The following is a 27,391-nucleotide window of genomic DNA, read 5'->3' on the forward strand; positions in this document are numbered from 1 at the left end:
CAAAACAAGAACCCGATCAGCACACCGACTGAGCCACGAGTCAGCGACAACAAAATGACAGACACAGGCCATCCGACACCGATGTGAGATCTGGGCGTGTCTGATGAATGTGCCCCTACAAGACCGAATACAGGTGGGGCTGCTGCCGCAGGGCCCAAATGGAGGAGACCCCTGCGGCTACACCCGATAATGGAGATATACGCGTGGAAGCTGGGTGACAGTGGAGTAACAAAGACAGCGAGGAACACGCCGGTGAGCCTTGTGGGCATGGCCAAGAGCAGGGAAGAGGGGCTGGAAAACCCACATACTCTAGGAAAGCCCTAGCCTGGGTGTTGCCGCCTCCCGGCCACTGTGACTTTCTCTGGGCATGATGAAGTGACTGTGCCCCTACTGGGTTGCTTGAAAGTGGGGCTACTGCTGCGAGCCCCGCACGGAGAGAACCACTACGTTATCACCCGCCACCGTAGGACTGCAGGCAGAGGGGCCACTGCTGATCGCTGACTCCTTGCAGAGAGGGGAAAGATGTGAATGGTGGAGCTGACACTCCTGGATCCTCTTGTAGCTGCAGAGCTGAGGTGAGGTGCATCTGGCCTCCTGCACTGCCTTACCCCCCAAGGGGACAATTGGAGGCCTACTGTGCCAACGACTGGAGGCCACAGAGAGCCCTGTACCTCCTAGGTGATATTGGATATATAGCCAAGCCTGGAGAAGTGGCCTGAGTCCCATTTGAGCGGGGTGAACTTTCTGACAGAACTGGTCTCCTTTATGGGTGCACTCATGATTGGCTGCGAGGCAGAGACACTGCCACGGAGAAGATCTTGGCTGGCATTTTGATCTCTCTTACTTTGCACTTTGGCAGCTGAGAAAAATTACCTGAGTACACTCCCAATCACTTTCCCTGCAAGAAGACATCCCTGAGCTAGAACTGTGGCACTGGTAATGCCTTACTAGTGGGCCTTTTACTCCTGTACTTCCACTATTGTCATGAGTAAAGCGACCAGGAAGAGGACTAAGACAAGGAAGGCCCGATCCTGCGTGTCTCAGTTGAGAATGTATCAGAAGAAAGAGTCTGCACCCTAGATTGGTCCTCCTTGGATGCCCACTTTGCAAGATATTGTGCAGGCCATCACCGCTTCCAGAGAAGTACTGGAGATGAAGATTGATACACTGGGAGCAGGTTTGGGCATCCTGAAAGATGACCACCGATGCCTGGTGGAATGGGTGACAACGGCAAAGAGAACGATAATAGACATCCCAATGGATTTGGTGGCAATGTGCGAAAGGCTCACACTCATGGAGGGGAAATTACAGACCTTGGAGCTCAGAGTGGAGGACGCTGAAAACAGATTGCAGAGGAACAAAATCTACATGATAGGCCTACTGGAGCAAGTGGAAGACAGCAACATGCTGGACTACCTAAAGCGGTGGCTGTTTGTGGAGATGGCCCTGAGGGGTCCATTTTATGCTCTGGAGTGGGCGCATAGAGTTCCGCCGTGGCCTCTGCTACTGGGTGCACCACCACAGCCGGTGGTAGCCAGACCATTATATTATAGAGACGGAGATCACATAGTGGACCAGGCCAGAAAGAAAGGGGACATTAGAGTGGACAACAGTAAAATTATGCCCTTCCCAGATTTCACTAAGGAAGCACAGAAACAGTGCTCAACGTTACTAGAGGCTAAACGATGTCTCCGCCAGATAGGCGTGACTTAAGCCATGCTGTTCCCTCCCAGATTGCATGTTGCAGCTCCAGGCGGGATGTAATTTTTTCAGACCCTACAGGAAGTATGGGAATGGGTTGATCTGCACCCACAGGCCGTCCCTAGTCAGAGGTCTTCAAGGCGAACACCCAGATGGAAAAAGTCAAAATGCAGGGCTAGGAGAGCCCACGGAGTAGCCCCTTTGGGAGAGGAGGTCCAGCGGGAGCAGCCGAGAGAGGCGGAGGTGCTAAAGGAAATGAATGGTGGCGGGGCAAGCCCAACTACTTCAATGGGTGAGGATGACGTCCGTGACTCGGATCCAGAGCACAGAACTAGCTTGTGTTAAGACTAAGACATTGAGTTGTCTAAAGTAACACCCATAACCACTGATTAACACATTTGAAGTAGACGTTGTAATTTAAGACTTGAGCTTTTTGATAGGGGGAAGCCCAGTGTGGCTTGTGGGGGTACTGTGAAGATATGTTGGCTCCCTAGGTTCGAAACTCACTTTTACTATTACTGGCTGGGTAGGGGGGGAAGGGGCTGGTGAGGTGCTCCTAGATGGCCACAAACCCTTCTGTTTGTGGTTTACGTTGGTTCACCCATGTGTTTGTTCTTTGGCTGTAAGTTTGCATGGGGGTGCTTGTCCGCTCATCCTGCGGTGTAGGAGTTGGTTTTATCACTGTTTGACTGTTGGGGAGGGTTGTGTGAGTTATGCCCCATGGGTAGTCTACTTGATATCTCGATGTTATGTGACAAAATGTGATTGTGGGACTGAGATCAGGTGTTGCAGGCTGCAGGTGTGCAGCTCCATGCAATGGCAACCCCCATGACCTACAAAATCCTATCCTGGAATATTAGGGAGTGCACACCATTGCCAAGAGATACCCGGTCATTTAATTTCTTAATAGGTGAGGGATACAGATAGCACTCCTACAGAAAATGCTCCTGATAGCTAAGGAAGGAGCAGCATTGCAACAAAGATAGAGAAGTCAGGCCTACTATACTACCTACTCAACCTATACTAGAGGAACAATTGTGTGGATACGCTTAGGGGGTCCCTTCCAACACAGTGGTGTTCTGACTGACCCAGCAGACAAATTTGTGCTGGTAACTGGTCACCTAGATGGACGAGATATAGCAATAGATAATATTTAAGTGCTGAATATAGATCAAGGGGCATTCTTTGCAGAGCTGTCATGAGAATTGGCCCCATACCTGGTGGGCACAATTAGTATGGGTGGAGATTATAATTGTGTAGCAGACCCCCAAACTTGATTGCTTCCACCCCCACTGCTATATTCTGCAACTATCAGAGTAGCCCACGCATTTTCCAATTGGCAAACAGAATAGGGACTCATTGATTCCTGGTGCTTGCAATACCCGCTATAGCGAGATTATTCCTTTTTCTCAACTATAAATGACCTCCATGTGCACTTACGTGCGTTTCCATGCACCCCAGATGTTCATGGATCAATGCATACTATTCAACATCTATCTAGGACCATATCAGATCATAAACCAATCCTACTGTGTTTGAGATGGGATAGGACGTTACTCTGCATCCCGAAGAAGGAGACTGAAACTGGACTCCTTGGAGTACCCAGTTTTCCAGGACACCGTGGGAAATGGCATTTGCTGCTGGCACAGCGTTGTCCCCTCAGGTACAGTGAGATGCCTTTAGAATCGTGCTCAGGGGAATGTGCATAGCTGAATCGGCAGGAGTTAGATGCCCTTTACTGATTGAGGTCTTATCCTCTGAGGAGGCATTGAGGATATTGAACAACGTAGGCCAGGCCGCCCAGATTAACAACCAAACCAATTACAGACCAAAGAGAAAGTCGTGGAGTAGGTAGAACGGATGAGATGCTTTCACTATAAAGCCTATATGACCCGTGCACATCCTGAGAGAGACTGCACTGGTTCGCTGTTGGCCTTGCTCGCAAACCCTGCAAAATTGGGCTCTGTTATTGTGGAGCTCAAAGCCGACCAGGGAGCCAGACTCAATTGACAAGCAGGGAGTAATCAGGAATTTCATAATTACTACTCTGACCTATATTTTTTGAAAATGTTGAGTTGCTTCACTCACAGCAGTCAGGATTCCGCCCAAAGCACTCTACTGATTCTGCTCTACTGGAAGTTGCTGACACTCTTAAACTGACCTTGTATTCGGGCATGAACGCTGTGTTGATCATGTTAGATCTATCTACTGCATTCAACATCATCTTGCATAGTATCCTGCTTCAGCAAATCAAACAGTGTGGAGTCAATAGGTGGGTCCTCTCATGGATACGATCTTATCTTACAGATTGTAGACAAAAGGGGATGTTAGGGCCTTATGTTTCATCAGAAGTAATATTAACTTCGGGAGTCCCTCAAGGCTCATTGTGGAGTCCTGTTCTCTTCAACATTTATATGTCTCCTTTAATCTCTCTGATTGCGTGGTTTGGTATTAATACTATCTCTTACACAGACAACACCCACTTGACACTATCATTGGATAAGACATCACTGGGATCAGAGTTGAATTCTAAAAATTGCCGGACTCCAGTCTTCCAGTGGATGCAAGATAATCACTTGAAACACAGAAAAAACTGAGATTATGCTGTTGGACAATCAACATTTCTTTACATATCTCAATGGTGGCCAGAATCAGCCTTGCTCCGCCTGCCATGGTGGAAGTTAGGAGTAAAGTTTTACTCCCAACCGTCCTTTCAGCCTCAGGCCCTTACAGCCACCTGCTTTAATCTGATAAAGTCCTTAAGGAAGTTTTTTTGATTTCTTGCCTTTGACAACCAGGAAAACAGTGACATGTTTACTTATTTCTTTGCGGTTGGATTATTGTAACAGTTTGTATGCTGGATCTACAAAATAAACTGTGGAAAAATTGCAAGTTGTCCAGGATGCAGCAACCAGACTGGTCGTTAGACTACAAAGAAGGTCATCTGACTCGACAGCATTAAAGACTTTACATTGGCTGCCAGAGGATACTTTAAAATCATTTTGATGACATACAGAACGTTCAATGGAACCAGTCCTAAATGTAAGTGTCCAGGTACACCCATTACACTCCTACCAGAAACCTAAGGTCGTCCTCAGCAAATCTGCTCAAACCTGTGGTTTTTAGACTACAAACCAGCGGGGATAAATCATTTGTGGTCTTAGGGACCAAGTCCTGGAACAACCTAGCCAAGCAATTAAGGCTAACAGACTACGTAAATATCTTCAGAAATCAGGTAAAGACCTGGGTTTTCAGAATCCCTGATACTCTGTTATTCTTTGATACTGTTAGCCACCAGCTACACATCGGTTAAGACTGCAGACTTCCACTACAGCGTCAGAATGCTGCTTGGGGAGTGACAGTAAGCACTCTATAAATGCCCAATTCAATTCAATCTATTACCACCCTCTAACTGTGAGGTTCTGATTGTGCCCCTACTAAAACCAGGGAAACCAGCTCATAACAAGAGGGTCCACCAGCCAACATCAATTATAAAGTTCTCAGCTTGATCCTTGCCACTAGACTCCACCAACACATGCCCAAGCTAATACACTCCAATCAAGCAGGATTCATCTCTGGCCAAAACACAGCGCTCAATATTCAGAGTCTTCTCCAACTATTAGAAGTTGATACATATGATTGAGAAGAAGCAGCAACCTTTGCAGTGGACACAGAGAAGGTCTCTGACAGCCTGGAATAGGCCTCTCAATGCGGTGTCATGGAACACTTCCGACTGGGGTGGGGATTTGCGGCCTGGACCAGGTTGTTGTAGACAGACTCCTCTGCCAGAGCCCGAAAGGAGTGATTTATATTGGAAAGTTATCAGGTGGGCCATGGGACCAGACAGGGGTGTCCTTTGTTGCCTCTGTTATTTACCCTGGCAATGAAGCCTTTGGACTGCTATGCCAGAACTGGGAACAACTATCATAACATAACATTGTGATAGGAGACCAAACTCACCACATCGCCTTAAATGCCAGTGATCTCCTGATTTTCTTACAAGATATGACAGAGGCTCTTGCAGGTGCTTAAGAGCTGCTAGAACAGTTCCGATCCCTTTCCAGACTGAGAGTCAACTGGAAGAAATTGTGATTATTCCCTACGTTGGCAAATCGTGCCCCCACCAGGAGGTCTGATGTTATTACAGTGGCAGCCCGTATGCTTGCAATACTTGGGGGGACAGATCTATCACGACCCCACTGATTTACTGAAGGGGAACATTGAGAAGGCGGTCTGAGCCCTCAGAACAAGTACTGAATTTTGAAAGAAGGTCCCCCTTTCAGTAGTGGGCTGAGTTGCACAGTTTTTTGTTGTACTGCTAGTGTGGATTCCTCTAGCAATATTTTGAGAGATTGACTCACTTATCACTGCTTTCATCTGGAGATCGGGCTGCAGAAAAGTGGCGTTGGACAAATTATGGAGACCTGTTGGCAGGCACACTGACGCCCGAGCGGGAGATGGGACCATTTGTGCCTGATCTTCACTAATTGTTCAGAATGCTAATAAAGCTCAAGTGCCCTACCGAAGGTGATACCACAGAATTTCATGTGCTGCCACCATGGTGGACTAGATCCCAGCAGAGAATGTGTGTAAGAGTCACGTACTCCCCTGGCATACCCATGGGGTTACTAGAGGCACTGCCACAAGGGGGAGACTGGAGAAGGTTGGCAGAGTGCGTGACTGCAGGTGCATCAATATTCAGTGACTTGTTCAGAGCCGACGTACTCCTCCCATTTGAAGAGTTCCATTCGGGACATGACCTACCACCAGGCCACTTTCTGCTCCATAGTGCTGAGACAGCTGCAATCTGTAAACATTGGGGTGCAGGCATGTCAGAACCACCACACCACAAGAGCTGTCATTACATAGCCATGACATTGGGCACCTTTAAAGCTGTCACCTGCTTATATAAGACCACTGGAGAAAACATGTTGCTGCCCCTGACCACCCTCTGAGTCTGGTGGGACAAAGACATGGGGAACCCCACACCTGAAGGTGTCTGGATGGATATATTAGAAAGGGTACCCAAACAAATCAAGCAATGCCCGTTTTAAACGTATAAATATCTATATTCTACATTGGGCGTACCTCGCACCTGGAAGACTAAAATAGATATTTTCACACAGTGGGTGAAACATGTTTGAGCTGTGTAGGAGGGGGAGGAATTTATAAATATGTTCTGGACTTGCTTGCTGCCTGGGTGGTGGTATGGCGAAGAGAACTAGAAAGACGGGTGGGCTATGAAAGTGCGGTGCTGCTCAGAGAGGCTCGATATGGACGAGGTTCACTAGATATGGCTAGGGCCTCAGAGGCGCTGGTGGAGTGTGTGAAGAACCCAGTACACCCATCACCAGGAAGATTACTATTCTCCCTAGGGATAACTCACTCCTTATGCGGCTGGCCTTTCTCCAACAGAGGTAGATGAAGCGGGCGCTCTGATACAACACCACTAGATCATACGCTCCGACTGATGTTTTTTTTTTTAGGGCTGCTCACATTGAGATGGTTTCAAGTGGAACATCAACTTGAACTATGTGGAAACAGAGCATGACAGAGGGAGGTAGGTGGGCCTTGCAGGATGGGAATCTAAAGTTATTAAGGCTGCTATGTCATTTCTTTGACAAATACATGGAGGAGAGATTAATACATGACAGCTTGTTGTTTGATGAAGATGAAAATCAATAACGTTTAAAAAAATATATATATATAGACCTCCAATTCTTGGTACAGAGTCCTTACTAGAAAAATGATTCAAGGTTTCAAGACTGTCACCCCCAAAAAAAACAATCTGAATAAACTTCAAGGTGTCGAACTCTTGTAGTCGTTATCTGCAAAGTCTTTGAATACGTAAAAGAATCTTGTGCTGAAGATATTTATCATTCAGTAACAATTATACCACATATATGTACCATCAAAAGTTGAGAAACTGGTAACTGTGATTGATGTAAATACTTTGCATTTTGTCTTCATAAGTGTGAAGCAAAAAATAACAAGGGGATAAAGCAAATGTTTGAATTAATCTCAGCCACTGACAATCTGTAGGCCACATAACAGTGCCCTTTTTTCTTTACCAACTATGCCAATCTAGAAAGAGACCAGCTATGCAAATCAGCCTTGGTCCTGTTCCAATAAGAACAGACCAGCCCAAACTGTCAAGTCAGGTCCCTTCTAGCTAGGTTCAGCCTACTTAGGCCTCATCAGCCAGGTATAAATCAAGTCATGTGGAACAGTGAGCTTGGTAGCCATATATAATCATATCAGTTGCACCTAGGTGGTCCGACTACAAAAATAGCAAAATGTAAGATGAAATTCACAAATTAATTTCAGGCACTAGAGACCAGTTGGCAGCATTCCAGCCCATGTTTTTATACCCACAATCCACTCCACAGAAAAAACAGTTATAAGAAAATCAGTTTGGGACCTACATGTATTCCCATTTGAAGGAGACATTGCCTGGCAAATTGGGCTAAGCATTTCCCATTGGTGCAGAACCAAGGCTGATCTCTACCTGGAATGGCATAAGGTAAAAAACACAAGGGACTGAAATGTGTCCTCGAGTAATATACACTGGCTGAAATTAATTCATGAGTACCACCCATCCATTACTGTTTTGTTTTTTCGTATTGTTTGAGGTGGCTTGCAAATAGTGTCCTGGGGTCCGTCCTAATGACTTTGCAAACTGGGGCAAGTACACCCTTTCCACACTTGATTTTCAAGGTGGAGATGGCAATCTTTCAAAGCCTTCTTAGGGTGGGAGTGCGGGGACAAGAGCTCGGAATTCAGAGGCCGAAACCAGGCATAATAAAGTATGGTCCCGTCCATAGTGTGGTCCAGCTTCTATAGATTTGGAAAACAGCTCTGAAAATATCCGATGACAACTTGTTACTAAAGACTAATTGATTTACTAAACTGATTTACAGAAAACAATTATGGATCTTTATGAAGCATGATGTGTGACAAAGAGTCTTTTATAAGAGTAAAAACATTATATTACTAACCTGTACAAAAGGATTTTGTAGGCCTTAACTAAACACTGCAATTAAACCTGTTTTTTTGCATAAAGTTTGCACAATGACATACTTGGCTGAACGGCTAACAACAAATTCCTATGTCTTTCCTTTTTGTTCCTTGTTCTTCCCTCTTAGTTAGTTCTGACCTGTGCCATGGCCATAAGTTTTAACATTTCATGACACAAGTGTCTTACAGTAACAAACAAGTGAATAGAGAGAATTTTAATGCTTTGTTTCATGACCATTTAAACTATGAAAATAATTATTGCAATGTTAGATTATCTTAAAAAAAATTCTTTACAAATAAGGTTTTGCTAGACAATATCTGAGAATTAAAATGAGATCATTTAAGAAATAGTGTATTTAGAATGTTCTTAGTTAAACTTTGTCATATCAATGGAAGCTGTCCTGTTCACATGAAGATCTCGAGTGCTGATTGGCTAAACCTGAAGATTATCTGCTCATACTTTGTAATTTCTTTCCTTGTACAATGTTATAAAAAAATGTGTTTTAGACTAAGATAGCGGTAACACCCTTAGACTCTCAGACATACACTGAAACTTACTGTACTCACAAGACTTGCCTAACTCTGAGAGCCCCCTGATTCTGACACATTTTGCCCTATTCTCTTTGCTGATGCTTTGGATTTATTCTGAGACTCACTCTATGCTACTTGTAGCTATTACTGAGAGACTCTATCAAAAATCTCAGTGAACATTTGACTGGAATTTGTTTTAGGTTTTCACATCTGAGACAAGAACTCTTTAAGGTTTCTACTAAACTTTATTTTTCCCAAAACATGCTGCTAGATTAACAATGGAACAAAGCCAAGAACTAGGAGTAATGCATTTTTATAAGTGCTCCACTTTGAATGCAGCAGTCTAATGTGGACACAATTATACAGTTTCACACCACAAAAAACCAAAGCATAAAGTACAAACTATAGAAATGACATGCTCACCTGTTCAATCCAAAATTAATACTGTGCTTTAGAACAACAACCGATGAAGTAGAAATGTCAGGGGATTCCACAATTCCATTGTGTACCTTACGCGAAAAACAAAAAGTTAATTTAGAGACAACTCGATGAATCACATTGGATTATTTCCACATGCATCATTAGGTCCTAAAGGACACCCACTTCACAAAATAAATAACACTGAGATTAAAGATAAAAAGAATATAGCAGTGAGGAAAGTTGATGGCCATGCACCACACCAAATCCCACATTCTAGGATGTTCTATGGCTAGATGTGGTGCAGGTCATGTGGAGCTGGCTCAGTTTACCTTTGTGATGGGTCTAGCAGAGGTTTTAGTGTTTCACAAGTACCTTGTATGAGCCAGTGAAGTGACTTACAAAGGGAAGAAAGATCAGGCACTTTCTAAACAGTGCCAATGATGGATTTCAGTAAGGATTCATATTTGTTGGTCCTAGCTTGTATGAGGATAACTTGTAATGTTGAAGTGAATGTGAGGCATGAAGCATCAAGTGGATGAGAAACAGATAAAGAAAGAGCAGCTCACACTTTTAACATGCACTGCACCCATCACAGACATCGAGTGTGCTGCCTCCTTGTGGTACTCTGACTCAGACTGTATTTTGATACATGTGACAAATAACCATTTGTGCACCTTAAAAGTGTACAAGAAATTGTTAATGGAAATTACATCACACATGTCAGTGTAAGCATCAAAGGAGAGAATCACAGTGCAGCTAATATATATTGATACAGAAACCAAACCAGCCAGCAAGAATCTTGATGTTTCATACATATTATTTGCACATTTGCTCATCACACAATTTATGCAGATATGGCATCTTCAAGCAAATTACCCTTCATCATCTGTGTTAAAATCAGAACTCGAGTATCCCTTATCATTAAATCTTTCTAGTAGTGGTCCCTTCAGCCGCTGCACCTTCATCTGTGTGCGGTAGCCCCCACTCAAGTAGGTCTTTCAGCCATTGATCTACTCACAGCCTCCTGGTTCCCAACGTCCCAATGGCCACCCTCCTCTTCACTAAAAGAAGGGTGAGATGAGTAAGATTGTATGGAATCTTCTGTCCTCCGGGCCTAGCCACCACACCCAGGAGGCAATCCAACAGAGATAGAGGAATTACCAAACCTGTGGCACCCTCGATCTTAGGTACCACCTTCCCCCAGAAAGTCTGGACCCCAGTACAAACCCAGGCCAAATATGAAAAAGTAACATCTTCTTCTCCACATCCCGCACATCAAACTGGCATGGTCAATTCTGTCTAATTTATGAGGAGTTACAGAGGTACAAATTAAGAAATTGAAATGTAACAGTTTAAATCTATTATTGCAAGATAAGGTGCATACCTGTTCCGATGCATGTGCCCAATCAGACTCAGAGATTGCATTTCCCAGGTCTGACTCCCATGCCTGGGGTGCTACATATGGTTTCTTCAACATGTCCCCCCCTGAGAGCTCTGTAAAGAGTGATCAAGTGATGACCCTACCCCCACCGAAGAAGGCCTCCTATCACATCCAAAGCTTGTGGCGCAGCCGGTAAATCAGACCACACCTGCTGTGAAGCACTTTCTAGTTTAGCAAAATGTAGAAAGTGTCCTGGTCCCACTCCAAAAGCATTTGGGCCTTCTGAAAGGTGAGGAAGCATTCCTCCCGGATAAACATCGCTTGCCACCTGACAGCCTCTCTCTCTCTGCTGCTCCATGGACAAGCTCTCATCCATTGCTCATAATGGTGCGAGGCCCCACAATCTCAATTCCCTATCAAAGGGAGCTCTGCTGATCACTCACCATACCACCTATACCCATACTGCTGCTATTGTTTTAACCAAATGGGGCAAAGGGTGTGTCGAGCTTCACCCCTTCATTAACAGTCAAGGTAATATGTTCTCCCCCAGCATATCCTGAAATAGCTTCTTCTCCCAGCCAACCAGTTCAGCCAGCCACCTAGCAGTGTGCTGCAAATGCGCTGCATAATAATACAATTGCAGGTTTGGAGCAGCCAACCCCCCCATCCTCCAAATCCCTCTGAAAAGTAGCAAGAGATACCCTGCTACGAACACCAGCCCAAATGAAAGAAACTAGCAAGCTGTCTAGCTGGCACAAATGACAAGACTTGAGCGGGAATAACAAATTCTTGACAAGATATAGACAACATGGGAGAATTTTTTTTTGCAAAAGCCACACTACCAATCATCAAAAGAGGAGGATGTTCCAAAACGCAATGTTCAAGTCCTCTCACCACCCTATCCACAGTTAGGCATTAATGGGCTGCCTTTGTATGTGTAGCCCAAATAACAAAACCCCTATAGTTCCCAACGGAGACCTACATCCGGTAGCTGAGCCAACTTCCATTCAACCCCCACAAAAAGGAAACAGGAGCAATTTCCGGGTATTGACTTTAAGACCAGAGAAGTCTCACAGTAAGTTTAATAGTTGCATCAACTTCAGGAGATCCAAGATACACCAACGCATCATCTGCATATAAGAGATGACGTGTGTTGAGGCTCCCACCTAGATCTCCCGGCAGTCCATCTCTCAGTGGAACAGCAGGGCAAGGGGCTCAACCACCAACGCGAACAGGAGTGGTGACCGGGGGCACCCTAACCACCACCCACTCCTGAGACAGCTCAACCCCCACCCTGGCATGAATAGAGGAATCAGTATAACGAAACATAACCAAGGCACAAAATTTGGGTCCAAATCCCATACCCTGTAATACCGCCAGCAGGTATCACCATTCAACAATGTTGAAAGCCTTTTCCAGGTCTAAGGACACTAGCGTCATTTCCCTTACATCATCAGAAGTCTCATGCAAGACATGCGCAAGTTGGCGCAGATTAAAGGTTGTGATACGCTCTGGCCTAAAGCTCCATTGGTCCTCACGAAACAGTTGCCATATTGGACCCCTTAGTCTGGTTGCAAGGACCTTACAAAGGATCTTGATATCTGTATTGAGAACAGTGAGTAGCTTTATGAGGAAGAATCAGCCGCCTCCCCCAAAACCCCCCACCCCTCCTAATCTCCCCCGCTTCAGCATAAGGCAGACAATTTCCTCACGCATCATTTCAGGTAAGACATCCCTCTCCTGTGCCCCAAGGAACATCTCCAATAATTTTTCCTTGACTACAGTAGAGTCTGATTGATACCGTTCTACTTGAAATCCATCCCCATCTGGAGTTTTAGAATTACTGGGAGCTCATATATCCTTTCCCAGCTCCTCTAACGATATACCCTCCTCTAGTTCCTGCTTATGGTCTGGCCTCAACTGAGGCAGCCCCACCCACTGCAAGAAATCAACCAAAGCCCCTGCCAGACCCACAGGATTGGCCCTGTACACAATCTGATAGTGTTCCACAATGACAGCTAAAATCTCCCGCTGATGGGGGACCACCACGCCAGCAGTGCTCCTAAGGTGTAGTATAGGAGGAGATTCCACCTCCAATAAGCGGCCTGATTTATCACCCTCCTTGTGCTACTGTTGACGATATGTCTTAAGAGTCATCATATCAAGCAGCTCCCAATGCCTATAAATTTCTTTATGCAGTCTCAAAAGGTCCCTACATGCATCAGCCAAGTTTGCTTCTGTTTTCTAGGGCAGCCAGGCAAACCTCCAATACTTTGAGCTCAGTCTCCATTTGCTGACAAACCCCACAGGTAGTTCTCCTATACACTTCCCCTCTAATAACAGCCTTCAGCGCCTTCCATTCAACTGCTCTATGATACCCCAATTGAGCTCCAAATAATTTGCCAAAGAGGACGCGAGCATCTCCCAACCCACTGTATCAGTTAGAAATTCAGGAGGCATACGTCAAAGTCAAGCCCCACCCTGCGCAGACCCCCAATGCAGCTGTAGAAAATGAGAGCATGGTCTGATGGGAACCCCCAAATGTGACACTGCAACCATTTGTGCGTGGGCCAGGCCTCCCACCAGAAAGCGGTCCAGGCAGCTATATGTATTATGTGTTTTAGAGTGACATGTGTATTCCCGCACCTCCAGATGTAGCACCCTCTATCCTTCCAGAAGACACAGATAGTGCATCACCCTGGTGAGGGAATCCACCATGAGAGGCTTGGTGCCCTGTCTTGCCAAATGGGGATCCTTGTCCACATCCAACAAAGAGTTAAAATCACCTACTCAAATAAAGGGGGAATCCACAGTGTCCTCCAGCAGGTGGTCTAGCTTTTTGTCATAAAACAAGCGGTCATCAGTATTAGGAGCATACATGTTCAGTATTGTAAGAGGCTTCCCATCAAGTGTACCCTGTAGGAACAGATATTGCCCTTCCACATCTGCTTCACTGCAGGAGTGTTGAAAGGGGACCTCCTCCAGCGTGACCCAAAAGGCCAACTCCTGCGCATATGAGGCATAAGATGCGGTAAATAGCTGCCCCTACCATTCCCTCCCAAATTTCTTACCTTTCCTCATTCATCAAATGTGTTTCCTGTGGGCAAGCACCCTCTGCCATCTGAGAAAGGAGTGCACCCTGTATTGTGAAGGGTAAATCCTGAGCCCCCTGACATTTCCGGTAACTACATTCAAATGCTCAATCATGAACTGTAGAGTCCCCCCCACCCCTAACGGGAACCACCACCCTACTTTCCCCAGCTTCCATGTATGAAACCTCCCATGAGGTCTTCCAGTAAGCTGATCACTCATATGCACTGCAACAATGAACAGGAACTTCCCAACATTGGAAGCAAGAAACAATCAAACTTTCCCAGTCTCCCCAACCCAGATAAGCAGTGAAACAACAAAAATATATGCTGCAAATCCAACATTGTTCTCGCAATCCAGACCCACAGCCTAATCCCACAACACCCAACCACTGCCTATCACTATCATGGAAAGGCACCCCCAGACCACAACAGAATATAATGCTATATCACACAACCCCATAAAGGTGGTGAAATACACCCCTCATGCACCACTAGGGTTAACTTACAGCCATGCTTTTAGCAGTCCTTCATACAACACGTTTGCAGCCCCTTGTCAAGAGAAAACAGATATTGCAAAATCCAATGGTATACAGCATGCAGGGTCCTGTTAAGCAACCGAGTCACCTATCACCATTGCGCTTTCATGAGTAGGCAAGCCCCCTCCACTACTGACTCCTGATCAGGAGGTGCAGGCCCAACTGTACCATCATCCTGGATGACCACTCTCACCGGGCCATTGTCAGTGAGGAGTTGGCTCATCCTCCCCTTCCCCTGCTGTTTCTTCCTGCTGCCTCCAGTAAGGGCTACAAGCCCCTACAGACTCCCGGACACCTGGCTGCCAGGGTGTAGCCCTGTCCTTGGGTACCTTGTCCCATACCTCCAACCGCCACCACACATCTTCTGGAGAGTTGAAGAATTGGAATCTACTCTCCGAGAGCACCCACAGTCTGGCAGGGTAGCACCCCGTAGCAGATGCCCATGGATCAAAGCTTGTCCTTGACCTTCCTTACGTTTTTTTGCAAGCCCTGGACCTTATTAGTGTAGTCAGGATAAAAGGAGATCCTCTGATTTCCAAAGCGGGCAAGCTCTGCCTCCTTGGCCACCCATAAAATGCAGTCATGGTCCTTCTATTTCAAGATGCAAGCTATCATAGCTCATTGTGGTGCGCCCAGTCTGAGGGGTGCCACCAACACGATGCACTCTCACAAAGTCAAACAGAGGGGGATACGAATCAAGCTCACCCAAAGTTCTCAGTACAAGCCCCCTCAACCAGCTCTGGGTACCCCAGGAGTCTCACATTACTAAGGCAGGACCTACCCTACACATCTTCCACTTGCGCTTCCAGAGCCCCAGTTTTGAACATGACTATGGCTACTTGCTTCCACAGAGTTGCCACCTCAGCCTGCAGCTCCGCAAAGGACCCCTCTGCCATTCAGACCTTGTTGGAAGCTTTTTGAAGATCCGTGGGTAGGAGGTTCACCTCAATTGCCACAGTTTCAATTTTCCCCTCTAACGTTTCCCTGGAGCCCTGAATGGCTGCAAGCAGCTCCGCTCCACATCAGGATCTCGGTCACTCCGGCCACTTGTCTGCCACATAGAGCACTGCAAGAGGATCGAAGGGGTTGCATATTGCTCTGTGGTATTTCTTTGGGGAAGAGAGGGGCCCAGTCTGCCTAGTCCTGCCCATTTCGTGAGCCAACTGTGTCTAATTTATCCCAACCCGTGGTCTCAGTAAGGCCTCAGGGAAGTATCCTTGTGCTGTCCGCAGGCTCACAGCAGAACCACGGGCACCCCATCATCCTCAAACTGGGCAGGAGTGATTATACAGGCTCAGGTTAAAAAGTGCTCTCCACAGTCACTGGCGTACCTTTCCTTAAATCGAGTGATAGGGTCCTGCCAAATGTGGGCGCTTTGCTCAGGGGTCCTAGGCTTGCACGGAGTGGCACAGCAATATGGGGAGGACCAAAGTGTTACTTGCCTGACCAAACGGCCCTCCAGGCCCCTGGCAGAAAACATTGCCCCCTGTCCTCCATGCACAAAAAGAGGCAGCAAACAATGCAGCCCCAGTTAACAGCCTTCCTGTCGCTGATGCTCTCCCCGGGGTCCACAGGCAAGCTGATTGGTGCTTTGTGGTGTCCGGAAGATGGACCACCTCAAGCAAGCCACCAGTCCTCCAGAGCAGCCCTTGCCTCAGGTGTGCAGGGAGCACTCAGAAGCTCTACCACAGCAACTACTCTGATACCACAGCCAGGACTAAGCTCACCCTGCACCTCAAGGAGTACTAAGGCACCAAGGAATCCGGCCAGGTGTAGTCACCCTGCTATGCCCCCATCAGCAGCATGTCTCTCCAATGCTGCTCAGGACCTCCAAGAGGCCGGTCGTGCACCAAGGTGTATGCCATGCAGCCGCTTGTCCCCAGGGACAGCCCGGCTGACACAGGCAATGGCACTGAGGGGCTGCAACCACTCCAGCGGCCCCGTGAGTGTCAGCACTATTTGGGATTTGGCCCGAGATCACTGCAGCCAGCAGACCCACCACAGGCCGAAACATCCACCGGACTGCCCGCACTCCCCAACGTCTCAAAAAGCAGCTCACATATGCAGAGGGTTTCAACAGTGCTGTTCACCAAAGAATAAGTCACAGCAGCCAGGTAAAAGGGAGGATTTTACAGGATTATACAGGGGTCGGCCGGGACCCTCTAAGGAGCACATTCCATCAGCCATCTTGCGAAAGCCATGCCCACTCAAATATAGCTACATGTACTACACCAACATATAAACCAAGGTCACAAAGCACTAAATATACAATGATGCATGCCCATCTTCCTTTACCTCAAAATATCCCTACAGTTCATTAAAATATCCTCGTCTCCATGCAACAGATTCATTGAGATGTGGATGGAGTCACTCTACTAATTCGTTTTTGCAACTCCAGCAGCCTCACATCACTTTGCAAGAAGGGGGTACACCAGTATGAGCTGGTGCACAATCAAGTCCAGGCAGAGTTGAATGTTCCAACATTACATGGGATTCTCATCAATGGCTTGGATGGAAAAGCCCAAATGGGTAAAAGCTAGTTGGAAACTGGCTACACTCAGACCTCTAACCAGTAAGGTATGAGGGTGACGACTGATGCAGAAAGAGGCGTTTATGAGTCCAGGGAATTGACGCTTGTGGGGCTCACAAGCCTCCTAGTCACAGGCAACTCTCAAGAGATAGGGTTTCAGTTCTCTCCAGTAGTAAGGAAATCTCCTTCAATGCTCACCTGTGCAAAGAGGCCATTCCGGAAATGGCATGCTGAACATGCAGGGGGCTGTCTCTGAATCTTTCACTTTTGCCTGGGTGTCTTCTGAGAAGGTTCTAAGTGGCTGATCCATGGTGTCTAAATGGGTGCTAGGGCTGGAGGGCCTTGATAATATAATCTTGGATGCAGCGATCTGTCAACTGGGCACATGGTCTTGAACTATCATCTGACATTTATGGGGAGCTAGAGAAGGGTCACCATGAAGGATGTTATGTGATCACAATGTCTTAGGCCAAGGCAAGCCAAGTAGAATGATTCTAGACTCACCAGAACATGGAAAGTGTATTTTTGTATAGGCGTTTGTAGATGGTGTTATAGCAGTGTTCTCTTGAGATTATCACTCCTAGCGAAGGGGGGTCTTCTGCATGAGCTGTGGAAGCTGGGAAGATCATTTTTAGCTGGGGTGGAGGAAAGAATGGGCTCTTGGTGGAGAAGTCTGCTTTAGGAGTAAACAGTATGCCTGTTTCTCCTATCTTCTAGACGATTATTGGAGGAGGTCCTTTCGAGTAGAGCCAGTTAAAAAAGAGAGTTGCGGGTCCTTTATGCTCACAATAAGGTTTCTGCATTTGTGCAACTAAGTAAAATCCAGTAGCAGAAAGTGTTGGACTTCCTTCAGGAAAGTTGCCACGAGGTGACATACCCTTCCCAGTTTAAGGTAGATCTTGATAAAAATAGACATTAAAGTGAGTCTACAAGTTGGCAATCATTGTGGGACACTGCACTTAATGTGCGTTGTTCCTGTGATGATGAAAAGTAAGAACCAAGACACAGCAGTCCCACCGAAACAAGCCAGTGAAGTTTAGACAAGCAGAGATAAATGATAGATGGGAAAAAATAGAACAAAGAAACAATAAAGAAAAAGTAAATATATGCTGTACCTGTTTTTGAAGAACTTTGTTCAAAAGGTTCAAGAGATGTCCAAGTGAAGACAAAATGTTTGCTCCTTTTACCAGCTGTACATGAAAATCACTAAAAAAATAAAGAATATGCACTTACCACTCCACAGTTTTGTGAACATGTTTTGTGACATATACAATACAACAAAATTCAATAGAAAATCTAATGAAATGTTTTAAAATTAAACAATGATTTAAGATGGTGTTAAAGCTAACCTGAGGATGGCTTCTGTTTCTCCTAGTTCAACTGTGTCATTACACACAAGGACCCCATTTGGGAGCAATCGCGTATTGGATTCTGAAACAGCTGCTGCAGTGTTCGCAGGAGGCACTGGAACATGTATGCTTTTCATATGAGAGTCCAAAAATCTATTTGTCTCGATTTCAACCTCCTTATTTGTCTTTGCACTGGTTAGAACTGTGCCATTTACCTCCCTTTTAGTGCTGGCATTTTGCACAACGGCTGCATCTACAAAACAGATTGATTGAAGGCATTAAACAACAAGCACACAGGTAAATAGATGGAGCATGCCAAGCCGGCAGGACAATTTACTGAAGACCGGAATCTGGTAGAACAGAATGCATTCAGGGTCACATAAGATACAGATTTTTTTCATGCACAGTGCTAATTACCAAATTTGCAGTGTCACTGTCCAGCACATAAAGTAAAAAAGAAGTAATTTTGAGTACATAAATGCAGTTAATAGCAAAGTAGTTAGTAAGGACTTTCATTTAAAAAAAGCAGCTCATTTTGGGAGGTGTCTTAGTTCAACTGAATCAATTCAACTAACTTGCATGCAGTCATGGAGTTTGGAAAAAAATCCTGGAAAGGTTTTCTGCCAATAACAAGCAGTCATCTTGAAACCCTAGAGATGGTCAGTGCCATCCTGTCAAGTGTGTGCCAATTACATGGCATGCGCTTCTATTTCATCATCCAATCAATTTTTATGGCTAGAAGGCTTATACACCTATCATTGTTCTTTGACGTTGAGTAGGTATCTCCAGCTTAGGGGTAAGGAGGGCACTCTGAACATTATTTAGGTGTTCTACGATCCTTAGTCGTACTCTTTGAGACATCATACCAATGTACCTTAAGCCACATGGTCATGTGCTCATGTAGATAACATGATTTGAATTGCAAATGGTGAGGGATCTCTGCTCCTAGAGTGTCCTGAACCCCAAGGTCAATAGTTCTGTATACCGGTCTACGTCTACAAACAGATGTATCAGAATTCTCATTTGAGATGGACAGTAACTATGCGGAAAATATGTTTTTCTGGACTTGAGAATCATGACTTACAATGTGTCCTCTAAGAATAAAGTACAAATCAAAAACACTGACAAAGACCCAAGGGTTGACGGTATTGTGATGCCATGGCAGTTCTGTATTCATATGCCCTGCCTAAATATCAGTCAAATAATTTAGAGAAATTGGGTGCTTTATGAAAGAAACTGGCTACCGTTATTGTGAATGGTGGTTTTCCTGATTTTACAAGTGCAGCAGGAGACATCACGCTCATGTGACACAATGAAGATTGGTACCTCTGATCTACTCAAATTTGCCACAACATTGGAACTGACAGATGTGGTGAGACATCTGCTTGTGGCTGAACTCCTTTCATTCAGGGATTCATTCCCCATGTTCTACAGTAGGACTTCTTCTATACACCATTAAAATATTATACATGGACTTCACAGCTATTTGGATCAATGACCATTCCCCTTCACTATTAAGTACTAGTGGTATTGGTAATGGACAGGAGAAATGCAGGAGGCAACTAAATGTTTGGAAATTTTAGTTACATACTTGTGAACTTCACAATCAGGAAATGCTAGATCACCTTGTGGAATTTTCAGGAGAATAAGGATCAGCACGCTCCCATGTGACTTTATAGGAGGCTTAAAAGACCATTCATCAGGACAATCCAATGTATTGAATATCCTACAGACACAAACAGTGTATCCTTAAGGTTAGGGACTCAGAAAATCTCTTTGTTGGGATTGAATGAAGGCACTTGGTGGCTTGCCATCTACCCAACTGCAGCTCCATGTCAGTTTAAAAATGGTAAAAAGGCCACACTACCTCAGTAATCAGAAGTAGGTCTACGAGCATGGCAAGAAAGCTAGGAAGCCAAGCAGACATGATGAAACAAACAGATGAATACGTCCAACAGAAGACCGGCGAGAGATGTTATTAAAAGTGGACATTGATTAAAAAAATCTGTGTTCTGTGAATATTATTTGGATGCTCCAGGCTCACTTCTAGTAACTCTGAAACAGACGTATTTCTAACTGAAATGCTTCGCCTACGGATTACAGAAAATGACACTCTAAAAGGGGAGGAAGACCTGCAGGACAGAGATTGAAATGACAATATTATATTTTAGGTCAAGTAAAGTCTCAAAGTGGCAGATTTTCTTTTAAAGATTATAGATTGAGTTGAACCCGAACCTATGAGAGCTGTATGACTGTTGGTCCTTGCAAGAGGTAAGTTGCACACTATTGCACTAATCCATAGGAGAAGAAATATGATGGTTGGTTACCAATTGTCTTCCCCCCATCTCACTATTTTTTTTAATACACGTCTTTATTGATTTTAATTTAAATACTGCAAACATGATACCACAAGTGACGTTTCTCATATTATTACATACTATATCAAGCACAGATAGGTGAAAAGACAGCAGCTATGAAAAACCAACAGATTAAATAGTAAACCGAGATGTTATTAATAGCTCACAAGCAACCTATTATAACAAAGTTTAAGGGTGGCATGGCCATGAAGGAATAATGGGAGCCTTAATTCAATCAATGCTGTCCAAGTCTTCAACATCTAAGTTGTGCCCCCCCCCCAAAGAACTCATGTATTCCTTTGATCTATGGTGGTTTGTTATCCAACTTGGGTCCAGTTTTAACAAACTGTCATCCCAATTAACTACTTCTTTCACTATACCTGCTTTGTACCTCAAGCATCACCTCATCCTCTGCCCATGGAAAATTATATAGCTCAAACCTTCAAGCTGATAGGGAGGGGACTAGAGATGCTTTCCAGTAAATCAATAGTGCCCTTTTGTAAACAAACTTACAAGTTGATTTGTCTGTTTTGCACTAGATTTTATCCTTCAGAAAATAGGTTTTAGGGCTAAGTAATGCCCTAAACCAAGTCCATTCACTAATCTTGTCCATGACTGAATCCCAATACATGCACAGAACCGGGCAGAGCCATGTCACGTAATAAAAAGAATTATCTGACTCACTGCACCTATGACGTGTATGATGTAGCTGGGAAAACTGAAGCAATTAAAATCTTGCCTTACTTGACACCATAGTTGTGTGTTGAAGCACCGCACCTATTCACCATCAGTGATCTAAATGCAAGATCACTCCCCCATTTCACTCTTAACCCGCTAGGGTATTTACAGTGCAGTTCTCTAAATGCCATTTAAAACTGTGGCACTGCATGGTTGGGCCCTCCAGTACCATGATCAAATATAGCACCTGTTCTGTCTTGGGTTCTTGGAACAATGAATCCAATGCACTCTCTGCTACCTTGTACAATTCTGCATTTGATAAAAATGCCCCACAGGGATCTCATTTTGTTCTATAACCTCAAAGAACACATTGCGAACCAGAATCATACAACCGCCCCATTGTGTCAATTCCACCTCTAATCCAAGTATGCCAATCATGTCCATTCCAAATTTGGGACGCACCTTATGGGGAGTTCCAGAGAATATTTCAGCCATCTCCCTATTTTTTGTCAGTATCTCTCCCAGCTAAGTTTGGCTACTGTCAACAACATGGACTGAGATTTTATGCCACTTTATCGTCCATATGTATTCCACTATTCTGATATTACTCGATTATGGATGTACATATGCAGGTTCTAGGGCCCCTTCTGACTTGTCGTCAACAATATACACTGAAGTTGGGCTCAAAATCAGGCACCTCCAAACCCTCGTCTATAGGCAGATATAGTTTCTACATGGCAATCAAATCTATAAGGATAGTCTTTAGATTGCTAAAATTTAAAAGATGTGGGCTGCCCACCACCAATGGTAAATTAATGCGTAAATAGTACAGAAACCTTATCAGGAGTACTTTCTTGGCGAGAGCCACTCTTTCCATTACACTTCACTAAACATATGATGTTCTAGTAGCAGTCCTGGTCTCAGGTTGGGTGACTTGCCAGTCTTTCCTCCGAGTAATAGGAAAGATAACATGACGTAGATGTGATTACTACAAGGATAGACCCCCTCCCTATATCCTCCTTTTTATGCAACCACTGGGGTAGTGCTGTTATCACACTGCAGATATAAAGCAGAACATTGTTAGCATATAGAGAGGTTACTAGCTGCGGTTCCTCCTTTAGGGCAGAGGAGCATCACCCCTCTGCCTAAAATGACCTCAGGGATGAAAAATAAAATGGTAATAAGGTTCATTTATTACCATTTTATTTTCCATCCTCCCTGTCCTGAACTGAGTGTCAGGAAAGGGCAGGGCAGGGCCACTGCTACTGAGTGTGCATTAGTGAGCAGTGCACAGTATAAAGTGCCTTTCTGGTCGGTCATCTTGCCTTAAGACAGCTGGGTTAGAGAAAGCACAGATCTCCAGTGCTCTTAAGAGCGCTGAGAGAGGCTGCTCCCACCAATCCTGACTCTTCTTTCATGCTGTTTACCAGCATGAAAGCAGCATCAGGATTGCTTAAGGGAATTTGCTGGAGCCTGAGGAGACCGAAGCGAGGAGGACGTCGGACTTTGGATGTCATGCAGCAAGCAAGGTGTTTTTTCTTTTTATTTACACACACCTCTCACCTTGCATGCATTCACAAACGCACCAACACCACATTTGCTTGCCGTCCCAATCTGCCTACATGCCAGCCGCTGCTGGAGGTTACGTGTCAATGTCCCCACCCACGCTTCTATTCCCAAACACCAATCTCTTTTCTAGTTTGACTAGCAAACAGCTGCATGGCTAAAGCAAAAAGCAACAGGTATAAGGGGACCCTTACCTGGTTCCCCTATGAAGCTGCCAAGCAGCAGATATTAGTTTTCCTGTCTTTGAAAGGGTTATGCGGTTAGTATACAACAATCTATCCAAGGCCTGATTTTTACCCAAAACCCTATCCCTACCAATACCTTCAACAAGTGCTTCCAACTTAGCATATCAAGCGCCATTTCCATACCGATGGAAATGACGCCTGCAACTTTATATGCCTCTGACGCATTGTCCAAGACATAGAAGAAACTGCATAGGTTACAGAATGTACTCCTCAGGATAAACCAATTCTGATTCAAATGCACCAAGTGAGTAAGGATCAGTGCTTAATTTGAGCCAGTGGTTGCCGATGGGGGAGCCACTGGAATTATTTTGGGGGACTAGCACTTATTTTTCCATATCAGATATTCCACAAGAGCAAAAGAGGGCTGGGACACAAATAGGAAGCAAGAAGGAAAACAAAGAGGGTAACACTGTCCCAAGGAGAGAAAGCAGGAAGATGCAATAGCCAGATAAAGTCACAGGAAGCATCTAGTAGTGAATTAAAGAGGCTGACGTTTGATTTCACCGCCGTAGACTTCTAAGTAGGAGTTTCAGGCACTAGCACTCTTTCATTTAGAAATCAAGCACTGGTAAGGAATCTCCGGATCCCGATTGCTAATACCTTTACATTACAATCCAAATTTAGCAATTATAAATGTCAGCATGACAAGCATAACAGGGGGTCACGACTTGGCTTATGGGGGCACCACAGTAATGCTTTCCTGGGTTTTAGGGGCCAGCACTCCTTTATCTTTAGCTGCGAGAAACCACTCTTACAACTTCTTAGCCACTAAGAGTTCGAAGGTCCTATAAATTTCAGGTGGGAGCCCATCACTCCCGGAATTTTCTCTGCCACCAATTGTTTCAGTGCTTTCACTATTTGAGAGAGGATTCCAGGTATGCATTTTGCTCAAAGTCAGCCACCTGAGCCGGGCTGACAGCCACCTGAGCCGGGCTGAGCCTACAAGTGCTTCCTAAGTGGCTGTTGCAGTGCATTCAGAGTGGTTCAAGCCTATGACTTATCCTTCCAGTCGACTTAATTCTCCTTCTATGATACCCAATGGGCACTGTGGTACCAACTGCATTCCCACCTTAGTTTTAATGAAGATCTCCCTCATCTAGTTTAAAAGCCTCCCAATTTAGTTTAAGCATCCCCTGTGGAACCTTTGTTTATGCTTAAATATCGATCTAGCTCGTCTGTCACTATAGCCTTATGTTTTGCACCTCCTAGTGTTTACGTTTGCATTTGCCAACTAGGAATCCAATGAGTATTCTGTCCCACTGTTATATTATCATTAAGGCGTTGTGGTCAGAAAGTGTTTTCACAAGATACTCTGCTCTCTGTTTGTGGCTTTGGAGATGCATGGTCACAAAAATTATGTTTATACAAGTATGTAAGTAGTGAGCAGTGAGTAAAAGCAATATTAGTGATGTAAGGGGTATCCAGTCCTTCATATATCCGTCACAGCACAGTTACTTGCCCACGCAGCCATTTTGTTAGATAACTGCTGCATGTGGTAAAGGGGGTGTAATCTATTGAAATTGATGTCCATGATGCAATTAAAATCATCACCTACTTATTGAGGCATCTCTTTAGTCAACAGAGGGGTTACCACTTAGAGCAAACGAACCTGCCCAGTATTAGGAAGATACAATTCTTAAAACTAGAGCTTTCTTCCACCATGCAACACATACACATAGATGTACCCTTCTGGGTCTATCTGATGATCTTTAGTCTGAAAGGGAGCCCTACGGCAGATCCAGATCAATACATCCCTAGCATACAGAGAGTAAGATGTGTTAAACAGCTAGCCACTCTACTTACACAAAGAATTCTTCTCAGTCGCTGTGAAGTGGGTTTCCTGCACCAAGGTGATATAGCTCTCTCCTCTTTATGTATGATGCACCTGGTATGTTTTGCAACGTCTCAACCCCGGAACACTCCAAGTCAGACAATTATAGAATGCTGGATTGCTCTTTGGTTAGATGTGAGGTGTGTACACATGGGGAAAGTATACTCTTCCATGTGGGACCGTATCCTGTGTAAGTGAGGTGGCCACCCTCACTTATAAGAGGCCTGGAGTGCCCATCTCAACCTCTGTCTTACTATTCCTCTCTATTTGTAACTTTAACAATTGAAGCTGAATCTTCCCTAACTCAAACCTCCCACCCTGGACCCAGCTTTGAAATGCCCCCTGCCAAAAAGTATGAAACGATTTGCACTGTCAATTATTCTGAGGTTTCGGGGGCACTAGGCAAATTTTTACCCCATGGGCCCCACCTAGAGACTCCAGAACATTTAAATTTAAAAGATAATATGGAGTAATAGGAATAGTTAGTTAAATAAATTTAAAGTCCCTCAAAATTTAGACAGGTGCTGATGCCAAACAAGAGATGTGTATAGTTTTCCACCACCATCCCCAAGGAGAGACAAGAAAAGACCCCACCTCGGCTAAGGCTCCATGAATAATCCATAACTTACTCAGTACTGTCCTACTTTGGCCTACTACAACAGTCCTCTATAAGGACTACACTGCAGCATAAGCTGTGGTAACATTTGACATTTAAAGTCCAGCTACTTGCATTAAATAACTTGTCACGGCTCGACACCAAGCAATTGCCCCATGTCTCTACTTAACACTGCTGAAGCATCCTCATCCTTATCGCTGCTGCTGGTGGAGGACTCTGGAGTCAACCAAAGTACCAGTATACAACAATATGGCCTGTCCAGTCACGGAAGGCAGCTACCACCAGGACCACCACGCTCTTATTCTCCTTCATATGTTCTGCAATCGGGGTTGCCTGGTACCATGTTTCTGCTGTTGCTTGTTGCGCTTGGCTTGCCTGCTCTAATCTCCCAGCTTAGGTTCAGTGAAAAAGTAGTAGTGATTCTTCATGATTTTCAGTGTGGCTAGGGGCAACAACGTGTACTTCAATCCCATTTTGTGGACTTTTTGTTTCAATAACAGGAACAAGGGTCTATGGTAATGTACTACCATTGTGTCACCTGGGAACTTCAGGACTTTGTGATTATTCACTGTGAAATGCCACAACTTCCTGGTCACATGTACTATAGTGTCTATCTATATAATGCAACAGTTTTACTACTATGGATTGAGGAGCAGTCTCTAGGGTTTAGTGAAGCATCTGAAACAAATGAGTCTTCTCTACGGAGAAAAAGGATGCCAACCTTTCCGGTGCCACTAATCCTAGGATTCAGCTCTCAATGTATTCAACCATATTGCCTTCGGTGCTATCAGGTAGGTCTGCTATCTGTATGTTACTACGCCTTGCCCTAGTTTCTGCATCTTCGGCCCTACCTTCCAGAAACCTCATCCGCTCTATGAGGTCCTGCACCTGACTATTCACCTCTGAGGCCTGAGTCTGTAATTCCACCAAAATGTGCTTTAACTTGCTCATGCTACCTGCCAACTTATTCTGGTCTTCTTGTAACAGCCACAAGTCCATTGCAATTGTGTCTATTTCCAATTATTAAAATTTTATTGTGGTGCAAATCGCCTACAGCATTGCATCTAATATATCCAGCATAGTTTTCATATTTATCAAAAAATGGAGGACCCTCCACTGTACCTTCAGGTTGTTTCATCGAGGAAGTAGCTTTGTCCTCCATTGGCAGCTCTGTGGCTACAAAGCTGGACCTAAGCTTTCGCACTGCCTGTTGAAGTATGCTGTCCTGCTAAATTTGGGCTCAGTACCGCTCCTTCACCCCTCCAGCTGGATGTAGAGCCAGGGCCTTGCCAGGTTGTGTCAGTGAAGCATACTATGCTGTAAAACAATTGGACTGACCCACACCCCACCTTGATAGGGACACTCTTCTCCCCTGTCCCTTTGTGGGAGCATGATCGGCCAACTCTCAGGGCTCACCAAGGTGTCCAACGGAACCTGTTGTGAGTGTGTCTTCTCTAGTATCGGGGTCAGGAGGGGCCACCACACCAATCTTCAGATGGCACGGATGCCGTAAAGAGCAATTCCTATTAAATATAAGCAGG

At 44.9% G+C, this 27,391-nt stretch overlaps 1 protein-coding gene across 2 annotated transcripts in view; it reads right to left on the reverse strand.

Annotated features, from left to right (window-relative positions):
- Window positions 1–27,391, reverse strand: part of HDAC10 (histone deacetylase 10) — a 298,704-nt gene that overhangs the window by 52,137 nt on the left and 219,176 nt on the right. For both annotated transcript variants that reach the window (XM_069229661.1, XM_069229660.1), the window contains 3 exons: window positions 18,558–18,810; window positions 18,324–18,414; window positions 9,673–9,758 (listed from right to left, as the gene is read on the reverse strand). In XM_069229661.1, the coding sequence (XP_069085762.1) occupies window positions 9,673–9,758; window positions 18,324–18,414; window positions 18,558–18,810 (430 nt within the window). The remainder of the gene's footprint in view (window positions 1–9,672; window positions 9,759–18,323; window positions 18,415–18,557; window positions 18,811–27,391) is intronic.

The sequence above is a fragment of the Pleurodeles waltl genome, chromosome 4_1 (genome assembly GCF_031143425.1).
Source record: "Pleurodeles waltl isolate 20211129_DDA chromosome 4_1, aPleWal1.hap1.20221129, whole genome shotgun sequence".
NCBI classification, from domain to species: Eukaryota; Metazoa; Chordata; class Amphibia; order Caudata; family Salamandridae; genus Pleurodeles; species Pleurodeles waltl.